The sequence below is a fragment of the Callorhinus ursinus genome, unplaced genomic scaffold (genome assembly GCF_003265705.2).
Source record: "Callorhinus ursinus isolate GAN/ISIS: 27379988/994484 unplaced genomic scaffold, GSC_fseal_2.0 scaffold65, whole genome shotgun sequence".
Lineage (NCBI taxonomy): Eukaryota > Metazoa > Chordata > Mammalia > Carnivora > Otariidae > Callorhinus > Callorhinus ursinus.
In genome coordinates this window covers 6,188,210-6,211,507 of record NW_027397127.1, presented here as the reverse complement: position 1 = coordinate 6,211,507, position 23,298 = coordinate 6,188,210, and the positions used below count along the sequence as shown (strand labels likewise).

General features: G+C 42.7%; 1 protein-coding gene across 6 annotated transcripts in view; it reads right to left on the bottom strand.

Annotated features, from left to right (window-relative positions):
- COL4A6 (collagen type IV alpha 6 chain) overlaps positions 1-23,298 on the bottom strand; it is a 268,861-nt gene that overhangs the window by 136,349 nt on the left and 109,214 nt on the right. For all 6 annotated transcript variants that reach the window (XM_073885698.1, XM_073885697.1, XM_073885699.1 and 3 more), the window contains one exon: positions 6,602-6,685. In XM_073885698.1, coding sequence (XP_073741799.1) covers positions 6,602-6,685 — 84 coding nt within the window. The remainder of the gene's footprint in view (positions 1-6,601; positions 6,686-23,298) is intronic.

Below are 23,298 nucleotides of genomic sequence, written 5' to 3'. Positions count from 1 at the left end.
GCTATGAGTGCACCTTGATTTGGTGCAGAGACACTACATTTTAACCTTATTGTCAATTATCCTGCGCCTAAATAACAAAACCCCAAAGCAAGCTATAGGAACCAGAGTGTGGGAAAGAGCAGGGTGCGGGGTGGGGGGCAGCTTACAGCTAACAGGATCTAGAAACAATATGGAAATGACTGCCCTGGCTCCTTGCCTTCTTTTAGCAGAAGGGACTCCCCCTGAGACAGGGGACTCTGATCTGCTTCACAGCAACCTCACAGCTAATCCAGGTTGTGGAGAGTAAGGCTGGACCCCTACCCATCCCCATTGGTGGGTCAATTGGTCAGTCCTTCACGAAACAGTTTGTAGTGTCTATCGGCCCCACAGAATCTAAAAAGACCCAGCCTCTACCCTTTAGGAGTTCCTAAGCTAGTGGAGAACAGACAAGTCAATGGTTCAGCTATGGTCCAGCATGAGAGGAATAGTGAGAAAGGAGATAACCTCAGCCTTGCAGATCACAGAAGACTCCACATGGAGGTGAAGCCTGCGTTCGGTTTCAAAGGATGGGTAAACAGAAGCAAGCCAGCAGAGAGAGGGCGGACCCAGTGGAAGGAGAGTACATGGAAATGGAGTGGCAGGTATAAAACCTGGAGTCCTGCTTAAAAGCATAGCAGGTTCTGTGAACTGTAAAGAGCTCGGTTCATGTGTCTGGTTTGGTTGTGCTTTCTGAAGGAGGAGGCTCCTGGTGGTGAGAGCTGATGTGGGAGAGGCAGTCAAGCACCCGGCCACAGAGGACTTCCTAAGCCTACTAGAGCTAAGATTTTACTGTGAGATCTACCGGGAGCCACTGAAGGATTTTGAGCAAGAGTTTCAGGATCATTATTTATGTTCTGGAAAGATTATAACAGCAGAGTGGCGAACAGCTGGGAGACAGTGAGACTGGTGGTTGGAGGACCAGTCTGGGGGCTCATAGGGTAATTCAGGCAAGACAATATACGGACCTGGACTGGACAAATAAGTATGGAGACGGGTGGATGGATTTGGGCTTTGTTTCGGAAGATAAACGGACAGGATATGATGATGAACTGGAGGTGGCGGTGGAGAAAGGTTTCTGGCTTGAGCAATAAAGTGCGTGGTGGTGCCATTTGCTGAGATAGAGAAGGCAGCTAAGACTTAGGAAGGGGCATGTCTGGTGGGAGGTGATAGCGGAATTCTGTATGAGACATGGTTGTGGTGCTAGTAAAAACCCAAGTAGAGATAGCCAATAAGAAATTGACCACACCAGGGCCACCTGGGTGGCTCAGTCAGTTAAGCGTCTGCCTTCGGCTCAGGTCATGGTCCCGGGGTCCTGGGATCGAGCCCCGCATCGGGCTCCCTGCTCCTCGGGGAGTCTGCTTCTCTCTCTCCTTCTGCCTGCTTATTTTCTCTCTTTCTCTCTCCCTGTCAAATAAATACATACAATCTTTAAAAAAATAATAGTAATAAAAAAGAAATTGATTATGCTGACCTGAAACTAAGGAGAAAGGTGTGAGCTAAAGGTAGAGATTTAATATTTATCATTGCATGGGTGGCAGAGGAAATCCCTGGCATCTATGAAACCACCCTAAGAGAGGCCTCTCATGAGCAGAGTAGCAGGATGAGGACAAAACCCTGGGGGGTCCCAGTGAGAGTAGGAAAAACACGAGGAGAGAAGAACATCATGAGATCCAAGGGAACAGAGCGTTTCAGGAAGGAGGTGTCTCGGGCGGCAGAGAGGCGATGGGAGATAAAGAATGAAGAATGTCCATTTGGATCTGGCAACCAGCAGGTTACTGGGACCCCGTGTTCGCAGCGAGGCCAGCCCGCGGAGGGCCGAGGAGTGGGTGGGCAATGAAGGCAAGTGGCTTCAGTACAGGCACCTGGAGCACGGCCCGGCCACCCAAGGAGCTCACGAGCAACATAAGCTTCGCCTTGGGAGCGGTGGAGGATAAGGACACTGGTGTGCATGGTAGTGGTCGGTCAGGGTAAGGGCGTCGGGGGGTGGGCACACAGGGAGAAGGGAAAGATGGCCACCAAAATTGCCCAAATCAGGAGCCAATGGAAAGGCCTCTGGGTAGCTATGGCACCGGTCTGCTGGCACGGGGAACGCCAGCTATTTGCAGGAGGGGAGTCAAACAAAACTAAACCAAACCAAACCAAACCCAAGAAACAAAACTAGTGGTCAATGCATCTGGGCCTGGAATTCATGGGAAACACACAGTTTTTTTTACAGAGGAGAAGCAGGAAGCAGGCTGCAGATGAGGAGATAAAAGACCTGGGGTGTTTCACGTGAAACTCTCTAGCTAGGACACAGCGGTAAAACAGGGACAAACAGCCTTTATGGGAAGGGGGGGGGATTCCCAATATTCCCCACGGTTTGGGATTATCTGTGACAATGCTCCTTTAGGTGGCATGCATAATTTGGAGCTCACCATGCTGTATATAAACGCCAGCCAGAACACTGCAAAAACAGGGAAAAGTCTGAAATCGTATTAAGGAATACAGCAGGCTTGGAACAAAACACACAGTCCCACCAGCTCCCAACTCAAGCACACACCGATGCAGTACAATGCAGAGACAACTTGCAAATCCAGTAGGGAAAAAATGGGAAGAGGTGGAGATGGAAAAGGGATATTTTTTTGTTCAATCTAATGCACCCCCACCAAAAAAATATACTAGGGAAGAGAAAAACTCCAAAGAATGGTTCTCCGAGTTAATAAAACATACCCCCACCCCCTGCCCAGAAAGAAAACTGAAAATCAAATCGTGAAGTCCAAATTTCAGTGTCCAGGGAGAAGAAAAGAAACCCTTTCTTTAACATTAGCAGGTATGCTATCTTTTAAAGTTGACATTCTCCTGAAGGAGGCTAAGTAAGTTTCGCCACTGTCAGGCTAGTGAGCTTGGCCAAGACACTTGCGGCATAGAGATAATACGGACCCTGAGAGAAGATGCTTTGGAAAAGTACCAAAGCAGTACACCAATGTTAGGCAAAGGCTTTTTTTTTTTTTTTTAGATTTTTTTATTTATTAAAGACAGAGAGAGCACAAGCAGGGGGAGAGGCAGAGGGAGAAGCAGACTCCCCTCAGAGCTGGAAGCTCGACGTGGGGCTCGATCCCAGCACCTGGAGATGGTGACCTGAGCCGAAAGCAGACACTCAACCATCTGAGCCACCTAGGCGCCCCTAGGCAAAGGCCTTTTACCAGGCAGGGCAAACCCTCGAGGAGGCAGTTCGAGAGCACGTAAGCCAGAAGGGGGTTGGTTTGCCGTTGTGCAGGAGCATTAGGTGTTGTGTAAATGTCCTAGTCAGTTCAAGAGGCCTTTGGCAAAGGAAAAGTACACACTGCCCAGCAAGCTATGTACTTGATGTTTCCCCAAGGCAGGAGGCAGGCCTGCCAAGGGCTGCGGCATATCTCAGGGGTGACCCTGACGTTCCATTCCCCTCCCAGCTCGCAGAGCTCGAAGGGAACAGCTTGAAATCTAAATGGGGCCCGCTGCTCAGCTAAGGAAAACAGTCTCAAATCTTTCTGACATCTGCACAAAAGGGGTACTGAGGGGCTGTCCTGCAGGGTCAACAGTGCTAGAGCCAGTTTAAACAATCCTGCTTGGCCCTGGGAACGCAGGGGGGTAGAGAGAATGACGCAAAAGGACCCGGTGGCCGGGGTAGCTTCAAGCATCCGCGCTCACAGGGTCTGCCTCACGCGCACCGGCCTCCTGATCTATCTGGGAAATAGGACATCCCTGGTCTTGACTCATGAATTACAGCTTGGTCTGGTTCAGTAACCTGGACAAACGTTCCCAGCAACTACAGACTTCACAAACTCTAGGATCATGTTTAACTGGGTGGGCTCTGAACCTTTTAAATATTGAGAAAAAAGAATCAGTGCAGTGATATTCTATTTTCCCCAGTCCTGCAGCCCTTTAGCCACTCATGTTTCCAAACGAGAAGACAGACGAGGGCTCCAGATGCTTGGAAGCCAAATGAAAGCTCCTTACTGAGGAAATCCACTGCCTTCCATCTTCAAAGATCAAACTCTCAGCCAGAGGTTAAACAATGTGGTCATCTTTGGCATGTTTGTCTGGTGTGGGACTAACTTCTGTTCAGATATATAATAAGATTTTCTACTTTTAAAGGCTCTGCACCCCCAACCAACAGCCCGGATCTGCTTCGCAGTTCCCTGGTGGCGGGGTCTGACCGACTTGCCTCCTGTCCTCTACAATCTGCCAGGAAATGCCCTTTTGCAGCAAACTGCAAATCTCATCCGCTTCCACTTGGGCTATTTTTTATTTATGATATTTTTGCAGAGGAAAGGTAAGTCAGTCAGAATCACTCATTATGAAAGTGGGCAGAGGACATGTCCAGGAAATTCACAGAAGAAATACACATGTTCCATGAATATGGGAAAAGACGCTTAAACTCACATGTAGTCTGGGAATCGGGAGGATTTTCACCCATATTAGCAAGAATATCAAATGTGGGCAAGGGCATATAGACAGGTGGGCACTCCTGTACAGTGCTGATGGGAGTGTAAATTGGAGTTTTTTGTGGGGTAAGTGAGCACTAGCTTTGAGAGTTAAAAATCTTTATTACCTTGTATCTGGAAATTCTGATCCTATAAGTACAAGAAGGTCTGTTTGTGGATTTCCACTGGGGCACTGCCACTTTTTAAAACAGGAAACATTTGGAAACAACCTAAGTGTTCATCAAAAGGGGAATGAATGGCTGGATTAAACAATGGGGGAGAGAAAAAGATCTTAAGGACATATTAAATGGCTAAAAAAAAAAACCCAAAACAAAACAAGGCACAGAATATATACTTATGATTGTAGTTTGGAAAAAACAAACAAACAAACCAGAAAATGAAAGTATTTTTATTCATATTTCTACATATCTCTGATTATGTCCAGGAAAAGACCGGAAAGACAACAGGGGGACTGGAGTCTCAAAGGACACTTCTGCTTCACTTCTATTGCTTGCATGTTGTTTAAGAATGTATTCATATATTTATTATAGAACTATCTTTCTTCTAAAGTGTTTCCTGGTTGAAGATCAGAGGCAGAGGCATGGGCCTCGGTGGCTATAGTGAACATGACTTCTCCGGGAGGCAACAGTGGGTAAAAGTAAATAGGCAAGAAATCAAAGGACCCGGGTAATAGTCTGAATCTGTCATCAATTTGCTGTGTGACCCCGGGAATTCATTTTCCTTCTCAGAGTCTGCTTTCTCTATACAATCAGTGGATAAGATGAGAAGCTCACTAAGACACTGTCTCTTTCTGATATCTTAGGATTCTCTAAGTCTATGCCTTTAATGTATAATGGGTCTGGTCCCTTTTGATGAGGAGATGGCTTTTTCTCTTCCTTCAAATTCTGGCATAGTTTGATATTTCACTTTACTCCAAATGGAAGATAATGAAAGAGAAGGTGGAGTGGCCACTCTGTTTCCTGTTTGGCCATGTTTTTGAGGGTCTGGTTGACCTATTTATGCTCCCTTCCTTTGACAGTGTAAGCTCTTAGGCGTTTTTGAATGTGATCAGAGTGCAGACACAATGCTGCAAGTCAGAAGATCTGAATTCTACAGGATGGCTATAAATCCCGGGGACATAGATTATATTTCATTTTGTAAAAATGGAACCCCCTCGAATGCTTTTTTTCCGAGTTACACTAAAGATGTCAGTTTATTCTGTGAGAGTCAGGGGTACAAATCATCTGGGGCAATGCTTCCCATATGCATACACAAGGGCTGATGGAAACACTCTGCTAACACACTGTACTCCCTGCAATTTGCCAATAAGGACCAAGACACTGAATATATCCCAGAACGTTTTTAAACAAATCCTAGCTTCTAATATAATACCTACAAATCATTCTTTATGGGCAGTCACCTGGATTTTTGGACTTTAAGGCTACCCTGGAAACTTTTTTTTTTTTAAAGATTTTTATTTATTTGTCAGAGAGAGAGAGGGAGCTCAAGCAGTGCTCACATCCCCGTTGTGTAGATAACCACTGGACTGCTTGTTCCCCAGAGAGAAGGACCAAGTGGCTAAAAATGAGCTATGAAAATGTACATCTAGGGTGCCTGGGTAGCTCAGTCGTTAAGCGTCTGCCTTCGGCTCAGGTCATGATCCCAGGGTGCTGGGACCAAACCCCACATCGGGCTCCCTGCTCCGCGGGAAGCCTGCTTCTCCCTCTCCCACTCCCCCTGCTTGTGCTCCTGTTCTCGCTGTCTCTGTCTCTGTCAAATAAATAAATAAAATCTTTTAAAAAAAAAGAAAATGTACATCTATCTACAAACATAATCTGGTTCTTCACAACCTAATTGGCTTTTGGAAATACTCCAGATGAAACCTTGAGAAAACGTTGGCATTAAGTCAATGGAGGAAACCTCTTCCTGCTCCCTCAGAGACCTTGACCAACCTAGTTCTGCCTCTCATCTGGTTAGCAAAGCTCCTTGCAGCTGGTCCTCATCACTTTGCTTATTCCATGAATTCACAAGAGTAAATTCTAAGCAGTTTAATTCTAAAGAAAACACGCACACGCACACGCACACGTCAGATCACAACTCCTTTGACTGTGTGTCTTTCAGCAATGGAAGAAGCCACTTACTCTCGCGCCTTTCTCAGGAAAGCATTTCCAGCCCCCACTGCAGTCTTGGCCCCCACATGGCTTTCCATAGGACTTCTTCTCTCCCTATTTAAAAAAAAAAGAGAGAGAGAGAGAAAGAGAAAAGTTAGTAAACCATGTGAACAAAGAAGCGATGTAGCCCCAGGGAACCTAACCCTTAGCTACACTCCTCCTAACCAAGTAAATTTAGAGTGGCTTAATCATCTCATTTGACGGTGTCATGAGTCACACTGGATTTGTGTATTTGGTGTTCATGGAGAAAGCAGTAGCTATAGCAGAGAACTTGAGAGAAATTTCGAGTGCTAGAAACATGATGATAGATGAAAATGGCCACCCTGTACTCTGCTCTTGGAACTGTCCTCCTCAGGCTCTACTTTCAACACGTCATTCAAACCTTACAGTAACACCCCTGTGCCCCAGTTAGTCAGATCCAAATGCCTCACTTGGTACCGTACAGTATACCCTCAACTGTTCAACTTCCTTTTTTCTTATCTGCTTGATGATGAGGATGATGATGATGATTACTAGCTGAATTTCTACAAAGCCCCTGCGTGACCTGACCAGCACTGACTCTCTCTAACCTCATCTCCTCACTCTCTCCCAGGCTGACTCCGCTTCAATCACACTGGTATTTCATTCTATAAAAACTTAAGCCTGTTTATGCCTCAGGGCCTTTGCCCTTCCTGTTATTTCTGCCTGGAATGCTCTTCCCCTAGATGTTGGGGTTTTTATTATTATTATTATTATTGCTGGCCTCTTTTCATCAACCAGGTCTTAGTTCAATTGTCTACTCTCGGAGACACCTTTCCTGACTACTGAACCTAAGGCAGACCCCAGTTCCTTTCAATCATATCACTGTGCTCTCTTTTCAACATTAACATTCTCTCTCCTGCCCCCCACTAGAATGTAAGCTCCATGTAAGTAGCGACCTTATCTATATTGTCCAATGTTATATCCCCAATGTCGAAAAGAGCGGATGGCACATAGAACGTTTTGATGACCATCTGAATGGAGCTGGGATTTGAACCCAGGTCTGACTAACTCCAAAGCCCTGACCTTAACCCTTGGCCTTAGAGTTTTCTAAGTCCTCTGTCTACCAGAGCCTCAATGCAAGGGTTCAGAAATAAGGAAACTGCCATTCTGACGCTATCCACCTTGGGGGGAGGGAGTAAAACATAAATTCTAACTATTATCTGTAATAAGAGCTTTATCTCTGGGATGGATTTAGTATCATCCAACTTTTTTTGTTTAAATGTTGGCTGTTCTTTTTTTTTTTTTCTCAAAAGAGAAAGGCACATTTACGAGCCCTGCCTCATACTTAATCATTCTTGCCTCTTTGTACTGTGTCTTTTCCTAATTCCCAGGGAGCACTGTGAATTTCTCAGATGGTTTTTTATCTCTTTAGACATTCCCACAACACGTTATCACTGCAACACCTCAGTAATAAGGTAGTGGTGACAGAGCTCTGACAAAATATTGCTATTTTAGATTCCAAACACCTTCTTGATATGAGATATTTTATCTCTTATATGCCTTTGACATGGTAAGTGTTATTGTACACTTTCCAGTTTGCCTTCCATTTTATAGTATACAGGACAGGCAAGTATTCATAAGGGTGAGATCAAGAGGTGCTGTGGCGGGGGAAGGAGTTGGGGGGGCTGGTGTACCAAAAAGAACAGAGGGACAGACCTTCACCTGTGCTGTCACCTTTGTCTCCTGCCCGAGAACTATATTTCATGGGGTAATGGGTAATTTGTATTTGCTTCCACATATATTTCTGTATTTTCCAAGCCATCTTCAGTGAGCATATATAATTGGTAAGGAGAAAAGCAATTATGTTACTAAATGATACAAGTCACCCCCTTCAAGGGAGAGGACTCAGCAGGCATTGCCAGAGCTGTTTGGATATCCGTTTGGAGCTACACAGGGCCTATGTCCAAACAATGCCTTTTGGGTGTCCCACAAAATTTGTCTGTCACGGACCCAACGTTTCCAGATCACTCGTATGGAGCAAGGGAGCTGGCTAAGACAGGGGATAAAATCCTATTCATGGGAGCTGGGCAAAAATGGAAGGGACAGAAGCTAAGGTTTCTTGGGAACTTGGCCGAAGAAGTAGGCAAAGACACCCAGCTAACAGACAGGAAGCCATCACTGCCCTCGGTCGCTGAGGGAAGTAACCAGAGAAGCCCCGCTGGCCACAAGGCAATTTCCTGTAATTCTGGCCCTGGCAGTTCCCCCAGGAGTCTTCAGTTACAGTGAGGGCGGGGAGGAATGAAAGGAGTGGCTTCCAGGGAACATGACAAGACCAGGCTCTGAGGAAGTTTCTTCCCTCTCCTGGCTTGTCTGCAGACCCTCCAACCCCTGCTCCACCAGGCCACATCACTGGTGTCATTCCCGTCCTGGAATGCTCTCTGCTTCCTCTCCAAACCCAACCCCCTCCCTACATCCACAGAAAATTCGAACTGGAAGGGCCCTGAGAGATCATCAAATACAGGATGATCTTCATTCTATCAGATTGGCGCACCATTTTTTTTTTTTTTTTACTGTAAGTATTCCTTGTCTTTTCTTGCTATCCTGAAAAGAAATTCATCGGAATCAGTGATAATGAAGATGTAAACAGTACTTTAAATAGCACATATTATGCCATAACTCTGTTGTAAAGCAAAAACGAAAGTCGTTTATAATGAAACAATATATATTCTAATCTGTAAATGTCCATACGTCACTTTGGTAGAAGACGTGATGAAGCTGTCAGAGGCTAGCAGCTCAGTGCAGGATCACTACGAATGGGACAGCCAGCTGAAGCAGAATGACCCTGGGATGTGGTATCAGTGACTCAAGCACCATGAATACAGTTGCTATTACCATGGTAATAATGCACAATAAAGTTCTGGGGAAAAAAAGTTCAATATTTCCTTTGTTTATTGTGTAGCTTTAATCAGTAAAAACAAAACCATGAAAAATTCATCTTGAGATGTAATGCTATGTTCTAGGCTCAGATAATTATAAACAGAGTTTTCACTTTCATGAATGTCCAGAGGTCTTCTAAAGGTAGGGCAAGATACAAGACAAGTCTTTTTTTTTTTTAAGATTTTATTTATTTGACAGAGAGAGACACAGTGAGAGAGGGAACACGAGCAGGGGAGTGAGAGAAGGAGAAGCAGGCTTCCCGGCTGAGCAGGGAGCCCAATGCAGGGCTCGATCCCAGGACCCTGGGACCATGACCTGAGCCGAAGGCAGACACTTAACGACTGAGCCAATTGAAGACAATTCTTCATAGTGTGCCGAACACCCGCCATTCCTGGCTCCTACCTAAGAGCCACCCCCCAATCATTTTCACAACCAAAACTGCCCTCACAATTTCCAAAATACCTCCTAGGAGTAGGGTACTTCTGGTAAGAACTAGTAGTCTAATCCACATCACTCATTTTCCAGATAAGAACCCTGAAGGAAAGAACTTTGGTCCTGATCACACTGTTAGCGAGTGAACCCTCACACTTCAGATCCTAATTCCACATTCTTCCCACTATTCCACACCTCTCAAGGCCAAGTTCAAGTTCCATTTCTTCCATGAGCACTCCAGCTCAGCAAAATGACATAGCAGGCCCACCCACTGGGCAAGTGTCACATGTTGCTGAGGGACAGTCCTTGCAATGTTTCTGAGGTTGCATGGTTGAGTCTTGTTTCCTCAACCAAACAGTGATGTTGATAAGGGAAAGGTCAACCTATTTTTACTTCTCTGGGTGTTCCCATAGTGTTAGAGGGGTGACCTACGTTCTAGCCATTACCTGGGACAGTGTACCTTGGATAAGCATATAAGCTCTGGAGTGAATCTGTAGAAGCTTAAATCCCAGCCTAGTTGGGATTGATCTGAGACAAGTGACTTAAATGTCAAATGGAAATGGCAACAACATCTGCTGTCGAGGGGTTGGTTGGAGGATTCAATAAGATAAAGCACGGGGGCACCTGGGTGGCTTGGTCGTTGAGCATCTGCCTTCGGCTCAGGTCATGATCCCAGGGTCCTGGGATCGAGTCCCGCATCGGGCTCCCTGCTCAGCAGGAAGCCTGCTTCTCCCTCTCCCACTCCCCCTGCTTATGTTCCCTCTCTTACTGTGTCTCTCTCTGTCAAAGAAATAAATAAAATCTTCCAAAAAAAAAAAAGATAAAGCACGCAAAGCACAGTGCCTGGCTCATGGTGAGCACTCAGTGTCAGTTATTATTATTACATGGATATTAGCTATGCCACACTCTCGCATTTCTGTAACACCCTGGCCTCCCTCTGGAGCTGAGAGTCAAGTGGGATGCAATGATATATCCATGCCAGTTTGTCTACGGCTGATATCCACTCAGCTTGGTTAGGACATCCATTTGGATTTGTTGATGTCTGCATATAATTGATCGTGTACTAATTTTAATAGCACCAGTATCTATCTATCACCAGTATCACATCTATCCATTTGCTGATGCTGGTTCCCTTGTCCAAAATGCCTTCCCTATCCCCTTTTCCCATTTATCACAAACCAAACTTCTACGCATTTTTCAAAAGCCAGCTCAAACACCATGGTCTTGGTGAAGACCCGTTCCAACCCCCACCCCTGACCCAGTGCCAATTTTTCCCTCTCAGTGATTTCTGGCAGAAGTTCTTTTTTTAAATATTTTATTTTGTTTTGTTTTAAGATTTTATTTATTTGTCAGAGAGAGAGAGATAAAGGGAAAGAAAGAGCACAACCAGGGGAAGCGGCAGGCAGAGGGAGAGGGAGAAGCTGGCTCCCCGCTGAGCAAGGAGCCCAACTCGGGACTCGATCCCAGGACCCCAGGATCATGACCTGAGCTGAAGGCAGACGCTTAACCGACTGAGCCACCCAGGTGCCCTCATACAGTAACTTCTGAGCAGAGAATAGTATTTCTTTAAGCGTGGTCCTTGGGCCAGTGTCATTAGCTCTGGAAACCTGTTAGAAATGTAAATCATTGCCCCCTCCTAGACCTAATCAATCATAAACTTCACAGTGGGGCTTAGCAACCTATTGTTTTAACAAGCACTTTGGGTGATTCTGCTGCACAGAAAAGTTTGAGGACTCCTGCTAGAGAAAATGAGGGAGTGAGCTAAGTAGTTAATCTGGGGAAAGAGTGTTCCAGGCAAAGGGAAGAGCAAGAGCCAAGGGGGGAGATGAGAGAACATGCTTGATGTTTTGGCTGCGCAGCAAGGAGGCCAGAGTGCTGGGATGGAGTAAAAGTGAAAGAAATGATGATGAGTTCAGAGATGTAATAGGAGCCAGATCGTGAAAGATTTTAGAGACCACCGTAAGAACTTTGCCTTTGGAAACAAATGAGCAAAGGGTAAAAAAAGAGAGGCAGAGAGACAAATCAAGAAGGAAACTCTTAACTCTAGAGAACACACTGATGGTGATTAGAGGGGAGGTGGGTGGGGGAATGGGGGAACGAGGTGATGGGGATTAAGGAGGGCACTTGTCCTGATGAGCACAGGGTGATGCATGGAAGTGTTGGAGCGCTATATTGTACACCTGAAACTCATATTACACTGTATGTTCACTAACTGGACTATAAAGGAAAACTTTAAAAAATGATTTTGAGCCCAGGAGTGACATCTCCTGTTGGAGTAGCAACTTTGAAAGGGAGGTCAAGGATTCTGGTTTTGAGGGCATCTGGGTGGCTCAGTCAGTGAAGCATCTGCCTTTGGCTCAGGTCATGATCTCGGGGTCCTGGGATCGAGCCCCACATCAGGCTCCCTGCTCAGCGAGGATCTGTTTCTCCCTCTCCCTCTGTTCCTCCCCCCACCCCCGCTTGTGCTCTCTCTCTCGCAAATAAATAAAATCTTAAAAAATACGTTTGAGAATTCTGGTTTTGAGATGTCTAACAGACATCTAAGTGGAGAAGTCAGATGGCTAGTAGATTCTGTAGGTCAGCTAGCTATGGAATCTGGAGTCCCAGGGAGAATGACTAGCTTGGACATGTACACGTAGTGCTTTGGTCAGTACAGACTCGACTCTGTTATAGTCACAAACCCCAAATCTCAGTGGTTTAAAACAACTAAGGTTTATTTTTTATTCATGTCACGATCCAATGAGGGAGAGGTGGGTCTCCTTAGTGGCTTTTTTTCTACCCCCCAAAGGTGACTTGGATTTTCAAGCTGCATCTGTGTAGCAACTCCACTCCCTCAGATGCTAATACTTTCTCTGAATTCCCCCCTGATGTGCTCATATTGCCCTTTGCAAGAACTAGACACGGTGGATGACCTAAGAGCATGGAAAGTAGGAGAGAACAGGGATTATCTGGTGAGCACCGTCTCTGCCACCATGGGTATGTATATAAAGCCATAAGACTAGATGATACTACCAAGGGAGGAAATGTAGGAAAAGAGTGACAGACTGTGCTAAATTGTTGATAAGTCAAGTAAAATGCGGGATGAGAACACACCAACTGATTTAGCCATGTGGCAATCTGGACCACAGCAATTTCAGAAAGGAGAACCAGGGAAACATGGTAGGACTGCAAGGCAGCTCTAAGGGCCCACTTGAGGTGAGTGGTCATGAACTTAAAGGAACACCAGTTATCAACACTGTGAGGTTTTCTTTAGCCTTGTTCAGCCATGTGGGTATAGATGCAGATTAGCGGAAGAAATGGATTTAATCAAAGTTGGGTTCTGTTAGGTGAGAGTGATAAAGGACAAGAAAGGCAAGGGATTCAAAGGTGTACAGAACAAAGGAATTGTAACGGTGGACCATGGAATCTAGGCTTCCTAAGGGGGGAAGTGAGCACAGGCAGGCAGTGGGTAAGAGGCAGTGAAAAGCGTAATAGAATAATAGATGATGGATTCTGGCGAAGTTGAAGAAATGTGTGGGTTTCTGAGTTGTGACCAGATCTCGGAAGAAAGAAGAGGTGATGCCATAGAGAGGCTAGGGCCTGTTACTACTCTACATAGTGCAAAATGAGATAGAATGGAATAGAATAATTTCTCCTTGAAGTAGCTTGGTAAATGGTTGAAATGGTTGTTCAATCCTGATTTCATACAACGTAACAGAACTATTCTGTTTTGGTAACTTGAGGTTTCTTCAAAACACCTTTCACACCAAATCTCATTGGATTTCCTACGACAAGTCTGAAATGGGTATTTCAGACGTACAGGTATGTGTAGGAACATACACCCATACACAATATTTCAATGATTTCTTTTTATCTTCAACTACCCTCCCAGACAGTAAGTTCCTCTGAGATTGAAGACTTTGATTTATGCACCATAAGGCAAATCAATTTAAAACCAACCCTCTAAGCCTTGATGTTGTGAACTATAAAATAGGTATAAATTTTACTTCATAGGTTTCATGAGGTTAGGGACACTGTCCCTAGCAAAATGCCTGGCACATCTGGTATGCTCAACATATGCTAGCTGGTATTATTTATAGTTCCAGTATCTAGCACTGTGCCTGCCCTACCTCACAGGGGCCCACTCAGTGACTGATTTGCATTTCCAAGATGAGGAAATGGAGGCTGAGCTGTCAGTGACTTCTTCCATATTGGAAGTTCAAGTGTCAAGAGCTGGGATAGGAACTCCGGTATCCTCACTCTCTGTCTCTTGTTTGTTGTTGTTATTGTTGTTTTTCCATCAGAACCACTGCCACTAGTTCCAGGAATTAGCCTAAAATTGAGGAGTCAGGAAAAGAAAGATAAGGGTCAAGAGAGAGGTACGCTTTTTCTTCTTTTGCATTTTCTTAATCAACATTGGTCTACTTGCCTTATAATAATACTACTTGTATCATTTCTACACTTTCTAAACAACCTTCATATATGATTCTCATAAATCTTTTTGGAACATACAAAAGAAGAATTTTTATATGTCCATTTTTCAGATGAAAAAAAGCCCCACACAAACCTGAAACTCAGAGAGCTGGTGTCACTTGCTAGTTAAATTACAAAGCGAAGACTCAAAGTCAGGGTTTCTCTTTTCAGTGCACAGCTAAACTTCTAAAAGGGAAAAGTGATACAAGATGCTGAGATGCCATTTTATCAGTTGCGGGTGGTCTCAGGGCCCAGAAACCCAGAGAGGCCTCTTTGGCTGAATCAGAACTATTCCTGGGGCCACATTCATGACCATGGCTAGCGTTCCCCTAACAAGCCACGCCCCTTTAGCATCCGTCTAGGTTTCCGAACTTCAGGCTAATAATACAGAGAGTCTGGCTTTACTTTGAGCAATTTTAAAACAAAACCTGTTCATTGAAATTTACACACATATGCACATTAAACCAAGCTGAGTCTTGTTCCGTGTTCAATGTGCATTTGCTTTTTAAGAACAGCTCCCTCTGAGTTTATGAATGAAAGGCTCTGGGGAAAGAAGGAAGTGATCTATGGGAGCTGGCTCCTTACCAGGTGGAACTTGTCACCCACACTTTATTTTAAGGATGACGCTGATACCAGACATTACTGAGTAGTTCAGGAAGGCATTTCCATCCGACATCTGTCTGTGTTCACACACATCCACAAACAGCTGATGGCGACAGGGGGTGGGGAGGAGAACAGCCATGCTGGATTTCACTTGGAAAAGCCCTAGCCAGCCAGAATGAACCAGGGCCCACAGGGATGTACTGTTCAGTGAGACCTTAAAATGAATTTGCGAAGCAAATGCTTAGCACACAAAGAGACAAACTAAATGTTACCCATAATGTTCTTAAAGTAGATACCTCCCTCTCCCTTGCCAGTAAGTACTTACTGAGCAGCTATGAAAAAACAGCATTTCCTAGGGTCAGTCACTGGGAGCAGGTGAGGAATCTTTAAGCTTTAAGGCTGGAAAGGGCCTAAGGACGAGAGGTCCCACAGTTCACACATAGGGTGACCAGATTTAGCAAACAAAAATGCAGGCAGCTGAGTTAAATTTGAATTTCAGAAAAACAAGGAAACACTTTTTATAAGTGTGTCCCAAATTAGCATAAATATTTGGGACACACTTATAATAGGAAAAATCCATTTGTTGTTTATCTGAAATTTAAATTTTTTTTAAGATTATTTATTTATTTATTTGACAGAGAGATAGAAGCACTAGTAGGCAGAGAGGCAGGCAGAGGGAGAAGCAGGCTCCCCACTGAGCAGGGAGCCTGATGCGGGACTCTGATCCCAGGACCCTGGGATCATGACCTGAGCTGAAGGCAGCCACTTAACTGACTGAGCCACCCAGGTGCCCTCTGAAATTTAAATTTAACTCTATGTCCTATTTTTTAATCTGGAAATCCAACCAGTGGCATATGACATCACACACTTGTGTGACAAGTTTGGTTGTGAGGTGTGTTCAAGGAATGGCTAGTAATATTTAAAGTACAAACTCTGCAACTTACTTTTTAGAAAATTAAGAGGGTAGTTGAGTTTCTGTAATTGGGTCACTCTTCCTCATTTGCATCCTAATATCCAAAGCAGGAAGGAGAGGTAGAGTTATAACTGACAATGTGAGGATTAGATTTATTCATTTGCTCAACGAGTATTTACTGAGTGCCAGGCACTGTGCTAGGTGGTGGGGATATGATGATAAAAACATTGAATATGACTTGTATGGGAATGTTCGTAGAGCTTTATGCATAATAACCCCAAAGTGGAAAGAGCTCAAATTTCCAACAATGGGTGAATGGATAAACAAATTGTAGTATATTTGTACAATGGGACACTATTCAAGAATAAAAAAATGAACAAATTATTTTTATAAAGATTTTTATTTATTTATTGAACAGTGAGAGAGAGAGAGCACGAGCAGGGGGAGCGGCAGGCAGAGGGAGAAGCAGACTCCCCGCTGAGCAGGGAGCCTGATGTGGGGCTCAATCCCAGGACCCCGGGATCATGACCCAAGCCGAAGGCAGACGCTTATCGACTGAGCTATCCGGGTGCTCCCGAACAAACTAATGATACACGTAACTGCATGGATGAATCTCACAGACATTCAAGAAGCCCCACATAAGAGTACATTTAGTACGAGTCCACTTATACAAAGCTCTAGAATAGGCAAAGCAAGTCCGAGATAACAGAAATCATTATAGTGGTCATCTCTGCGGGGGGGCGGGGGAGAGGTGAAGTTGACTCAGAGGTAGAAGGGTACTTTCTGGGATGGCAGACATGGTCTATATTTTGTTTGGAGTGATGTTTATGAGTGTACACATTTGTCAAAAGTCATGAAAGTATACGTTTTTTAAACATTTTTTAAAGATACTTATTTTTAGAAGAGAGAGAGTGTGCATGCACACACACACACAAGCAAGGAGGGGGCTGAGGGGGAGGAAGAGAGTCTCCGGCAGACTCCCTGCTGAGCCTGGAGCCCGATGTGGGGCTCGATCTCACAACCCTGAGATCATGACCTGAGCCAAAATCAAGAGTCGGACGCTTAACCAACTGAGCCACCCAGGCACCTGAAAGTATATGTTTATAATCTGTATCTTTCATTGTTTGTAAACTATAATTCAGTTTAAAAAATAAATATGGTCCCTGCCATCAGGGAGCTTACATTCTCATATGGAATACAGATCAATTATACAAATATTTAAAGAATAATAATTGTGAAAAGTATGACAGAGAAACACAGGGTGCTAGGAAACTTTACAATATTTAAGTCATAAAGACATAAACATTATTCTTTCATTCAACAAAGACTTATTGAATGCCTGCCTACTTTGTGCCAGGCACTGGATTATACCCCGGGAGTATACCATTCAATAAAATAGACTTGCTTCTTTGCTGTAAAATCTTGTAGGGGAGACAGACATTGGGAGAGTAAATGATGATCTTTTAATTACAATTGTGCTATATGATACAAAGGACACCAACAGAAGGACATGAGGGCATATGCCAGGGGCACTTGGCCTCCATGGTGGGATCAGGGAAGGTTTATCCAAGGAAGTAGAGTTTAACTGAGGTCTGAAGAATGAGGTGGCATAAACTAAGTCAAGGGACAGAAGTGAGGCAGAGAATCTTCCAGGCAGAGGAGACAATATAGGCATATGCCCTGTGGTGAAAGAGAGCATGGCACATAGGAGAGACTTAAAGAAAGCCAGAGTGACCGGAACAAGAAAGCAGAGAGGACAGTGACATGAGACGATGATGTACAGGCAGGGAAATGCCTGCTCGTGTGAGATCTCATTGGCCATGTTAGGGAGGTTCGTTTTTATCCCGGAGCAACAAGAAGTCACTGAATAATTTTAAGTAGGGAATAACTTGATCAGATTGATATTTGAGGAAAAATGTTCTAATGGCAGTAAGGATAATGGACAGACAGGTGGGTAGTGGGGTGGGAGACCAATTAAGAGACTGTTGCAGTGATGGTGGCCCGAACAAGGGTCATGGAAGTTGGATGGGGAGGGGTGAGTGGATCTAAGACATAATTAAATAGAGGGGGCCTGGCCAGAAAGGGACAAGACTAGAACTGAGGCTTTCTTACACCAAATCCACTTCACTGATTTGAGGACAACTTTAATGCACATCTGCTGTGTATCAAGGCACTATGTTGGATGCTATGGAAAAAGACAAATATTTAGAAAACATTTATTGCACTCGAAGAACTTAAAACCTAATGAAGGAGATAACTATAATCAAAAGAAGAAAGTGAAAAGTATCATTGGAAAAGGTAAAGAGATACTTCTAGAACTTAGATGCTATGTTATATTCTATCTTCTCTCAAGAACCTTTGATGACTCCTTCTTACCTGAAGAGTGGCAAAGTTCAAAATTCAAGTATAACCTTTAAGGGCCCTTCTAAATCAGGCTCAACCTACCATTGCAGACGCACCTAGCACCTCGAATATTCTACTCCTAGAGGTCTATTTACCAGAAGGTCCATTTTCTTGGAATGCTTCTCATATTCCATCCATTTCTCTGGAAATTCTAGTCACATCCTTTCTTTTTCTTTCTTGTAACAATTTTATTGAGATATAATTCATATATGATACATTCACACATCCTTTCTTAAATGTTGCCTTCTCTTTTTTCCAACAATAGCACTATTTTCGTATGGTATTCATTGCCCACTCTAACAGCTTTCCCTTTTGACTACTTCAGATAAATTGTGATGACAGTTTTTTTTAATAATAATATGCAAGATTATTTTGAGTGGTTAGGCTGAGCCTGTTTCCTCAGCTGTGCAATGCATGGTGAGGCTGCATGTCCTTCTACTTTTTGTGAGCCCACTCTTGCTATTAGATTTTAGGTATACAGTGTCATGGGCTTTAGTGGCTTGGTCCAGAGCCTTATCATTCATTTATAATATGTCTTTAGGAAAATCATTCCAAGGATTTGAAAACAAAATCCTTTAGGGTTTCTGGTTGGTAGCCTAAGTTAGAAGGGAAGAGTGAATAAGTTCTCTTAAGATTTGAACCTATGGCTATAGGAAGGATTGGGCCTTCCAGGACAGGGGCTGCATCTTGTTAGAAATATCTTGACAGACCAACTCATCTGTTATAGAGTCCAAATGATCAAGAACACTGCCACTTCTGTATTTTGTCCTAGGGGAAGGGAGTCTAACAAATGTCCAGCTAAAATGGACAGTAAGTCCATGTGGAGTTCACCAGCAGTGGCAACTATGAGAAGGAGACAAAATACGAGACAAATACAGGCTGTTTCCTTAAAGATAATATGTAGCTAGATATTTAACTTCTGTCCCTAAGGCCCACTGATGTAGATGAGGCTAAAGATGTTTTGCCTTGCTCAGAGATGAGGAAAGATGACATGAGGAGGAAGATCTGAACCAGGAAAAAAGAATGGCTTGTAGCAAATCCATCCCTCATGACTAGAAGGAAACTGAGAGGCAAACCCCCTCCCCCCAAAACCCAGTAAATAGCAGACCAGGATCTCTGTCTTCATTTGCCAAGAACAGCATGTTACTTTTACCTAATTTTATGGCCGCAATTTTAAGCTGTAAATCCTTTCACAGAAGTTAATTTTAATTTTGCTTGCAGGGTGAACAAGACAAACCAACTTGTCACGTATGCCTGCATTTCTAAAATTAGGAGAAACAGACCTAATCCCTTCTCATATGCAGAAAATAGAAACTAGTCAAGTAGTCTACTTGGTTGGTGGGAACAGACTTTAAAAAGGATCATGCAAAAAAAAAAAAAAATACAGCACTATATGTCACAAGTGAAGTTCAAACTCCAGTTCAAACTTTTTGGCCTTAGCCAAAGCCCATAAGCAAAAAAGAGTGGTCAAGTGTTTCTGTCTCTGAGTCTATGTTTCATGGCTTTGAAACTCATCTACTTTTCTTTTTGTTTCTAGGCAAAATGAAATGAAAAACTGATTTCAGAGAGCTCATCTGTGGCAAAGACTCAACTACATTTTTGGTAATTCCTTTGAAATATAGAAACTATCAAAGCTCACTGAAGAAGAAATAGATAATCCGACTAGTCCTATCTCGATTTATAAAAACTTTTTTGTAGTTAAAATCTCCTCACAAAGAAAACTCCTAAGCCAGATAGTCTCCCTGGTGATTTCTATCAAATGTTTAAGGAATAAATAATACCCGTCCTACACAAACTCTTCCAGAAAATTGAAATTCATTTCATGAGTTTCTCTAACTCATTTTATGAGTCAAAATTACCATTACAAGATATCATTCAGGAGTACAGACACAAAATTTCTTACAAAAATTTAGGAAAATTGAATCTAATGATATATAAAAAATTATGGTACATTATGACCAAGTGCAATTTATCCCAGCAATGTTAGGTTGGTTTAACATTCAAAAATCAATCAGTATAATTCACCATATCAGCAGACCAAAAAGGAAAAAGAAACATGATTATCTCAATAGATGCAGAAAAATGATTTGACAAAATTCAACATCTATTCCTGATAAAAACTCAAAGCAAACTAGAAAAAAAAGGGGGAACTTCTTCAATCTGCTAAAGAGTATCTTTGAAAAATCCTACAGGTAACATTGTATCTTATGATAAAAGTCCGAATGCTTTCCCCACTAAGATTAGGAGCAGGGGAAAGATACCACATTTACACATCTATTCAACATTGTGCTGCTGGTTCTAGCCAGTCTGACAAAGCATGGCAGGGAAAAGATGTAATTTGAAAGGAAGAAGTAAAACTGTCTTAATTCACAGATGACAATGTAAAAAATATATGACATCTACAAAAAAGCTACTAGAACTAATAAATAAGTATAGCAATGTTTGATGATACAAGATCAATATACAAAATAAATTATATTTTTATATATTAATAACAATTGGAAATTGAAATTAAAAATACCATGATGATAGCATCAAATGTTTGCAACACTTAGGGATAAATCTAACAAAACATGTATAAAACCTGTACACTGAAAACTTAATTGCTGAGAAAATTAAAGAAGACCTAAAAAAATATGGAAAGCTGGGTGCCTGGGTGGCTCAGTTGGTTAAGCGACTGCCTTCGGCTCAGGTCATGATCCTGGAGTCCCGGGATCGAGTCCCACATCGGGCTCCCTGCTCAGCAGGGAGTCTGCTTCTCCCTCTGACCCTCTTCCCTCTCGTGCTCTCTATCTCTCATTCTCTCTCAAATAAATAAATAAAATCTTTAAAAAAAAATATGGAAAGCTATTGTTGAAACCCATTTCTCCCCCATTGATCATCATACATTCAATGCAGTTTTAAAATGCATATGGAAATTCAAAAGAGCCTAGAATAGCCAAAACAACTTTGAAATGGAAAAACAAAGCTTTAAGACTTATTGGACTTGACTTCAAAGACTTAATATGACAATGTGTTATTGGTGTAAATGTAGACAAATATATCAATGGAACAGAATAGAGAGCCCAGAAATAGACCCATAAAAATATGGTCAACTGATTTTCAACAAAGTTGTAAAGGCAATTCAGCAGAGAAAGGACAGTCTTCGGCAAATGATGCTGGAACAATTGGACATCCACATGCAAGAGAGAGAGAATGAACTTTGATCTGCACTTCACACCATATACAAAAGTTAGCTGAAAATGGATTGTAGACCTAAACGCAAGCCCAAAACTTTAAAAGTTTCAGGAGAAAAATCTTTGTGCCCTTAGATTAGGCCAAGATTTCTTAGATACGACACCAAGAACTTTATGTATAAAAGAAAAAAAATTGAGAAATTGGACTTCATCCAAATTAAAACCTTGTAATTTTGGAAAGATATCTTTAAGAGAATGTAAAGACAAGCTAAGACTGGGAGAAAATATTTGCAAATCACATATCACAAGGAACTATTAATACAGGCAGTATCATGAATGAATATGAAAATAATAATGCTAAGGGGAAAAAGCCAGTAAAAAAGCACATATATGTTCTATATTTCCTTCTACATAGCAGTCTGAGAAATGAAATTTAACCTATAGTGACATAAAGCAGATTTGTTATTATCCAGGGATGGGGAGTGGTGGAACAGTGTGAGGGGAAGGATTACAAAAGGGCATAAGGAAACATTTGGGAGTGATGGATATGTTCATCATCCTGATTGCGGTGATGGTTTCATGGTTGTATACATATGTCTAAATTTATCAATCCGTACACTTTAAATATGCGTGGTGTATTGTATGTCAATTATACCTCAGTAGAGCTGTTACAAAAAACTAATAGGATACTCAAAAGGACTTAACAGCCAATGGCCAAGTAAGTGGTGATATGATCATCGGTAATGATAACTGAAAAAAACGAGATGCTTAAAATATTTAAAACTCCGTGAGTTCGTAACAGTAACTCTCCCTCCCTCATCCCACCTCCAACAAAAACTCTTCACTGGTCATCTTTGGAGGATGCTAGGGAAATAACTATTTTAAAAATTGGTTTAAAAAAGGGAGCGGTGAGCCCCATATCGGGCTCCCTGCTCTGCGAGGAGCCTGCTTCTCGTATCTCTGTCAAATAAATAAATAAAATCTTTAAAAAAAATAAAAAATAAAAAAGGGAGCGGTGGCAGAGTCAAGCATTTATCCCCTTTCCTGAATGAACTTGGGGTAACCATAGAAATCAACGAAGGGGTGTTTCTCTTAGAGGAAAAGACAGAAGTATAGAATCAACATTTGCAAGCCCCTGTGAAGTAACGGACTGAGATGATGAATATTAACAGTTGCTAACACCACAGAAAGAGAAACGAGCAGACATTGCAGACATTTTGTGCCTCATGTTGAAAGAATAAAGCCGCCTGATGAAATAGTCTTGGAGAAAGAGAACTGGAATATGATCAAGTCTCTAAAGCTAACAACCAATATTTTACAATAATGTTACAGTAAATCCAGGGGAATAACAATCAAGAATCAAAACTGTGGGAAACCCTTAGAGCATAAATGATGGCAGTTTTTTTCAGCAAAAGATGGCAAGGAGAAAAAGACAGGAATAAGGGGGGAACTAGATTAAAGTGATTTAAGAGACTTATCAAGTTGCAATGTGGGGGGCTTTATTTAGCTATTCAAATGTAAGAAAGCAATGCCATTTATAAAACAATGAGGAAATCTGAACACCGACTGGATATTTGATCATTGTGAATTTCGGTTGTGGTGCGGTAATGGGATTCTGGACGTTTTTGTAACTTTGAAGAGATGCATAATGAAACGTAGATGAAATGAAATGATCTCTGGGGTTTGTCTCAGAATAATTGAGGGTGGGGAGACGTGGGGACAGACGAAACACGGTTTTCTATAAAATGGTAAATTTGAAGCTGAGCAATGGGTATATGGGAGGAGTTTCA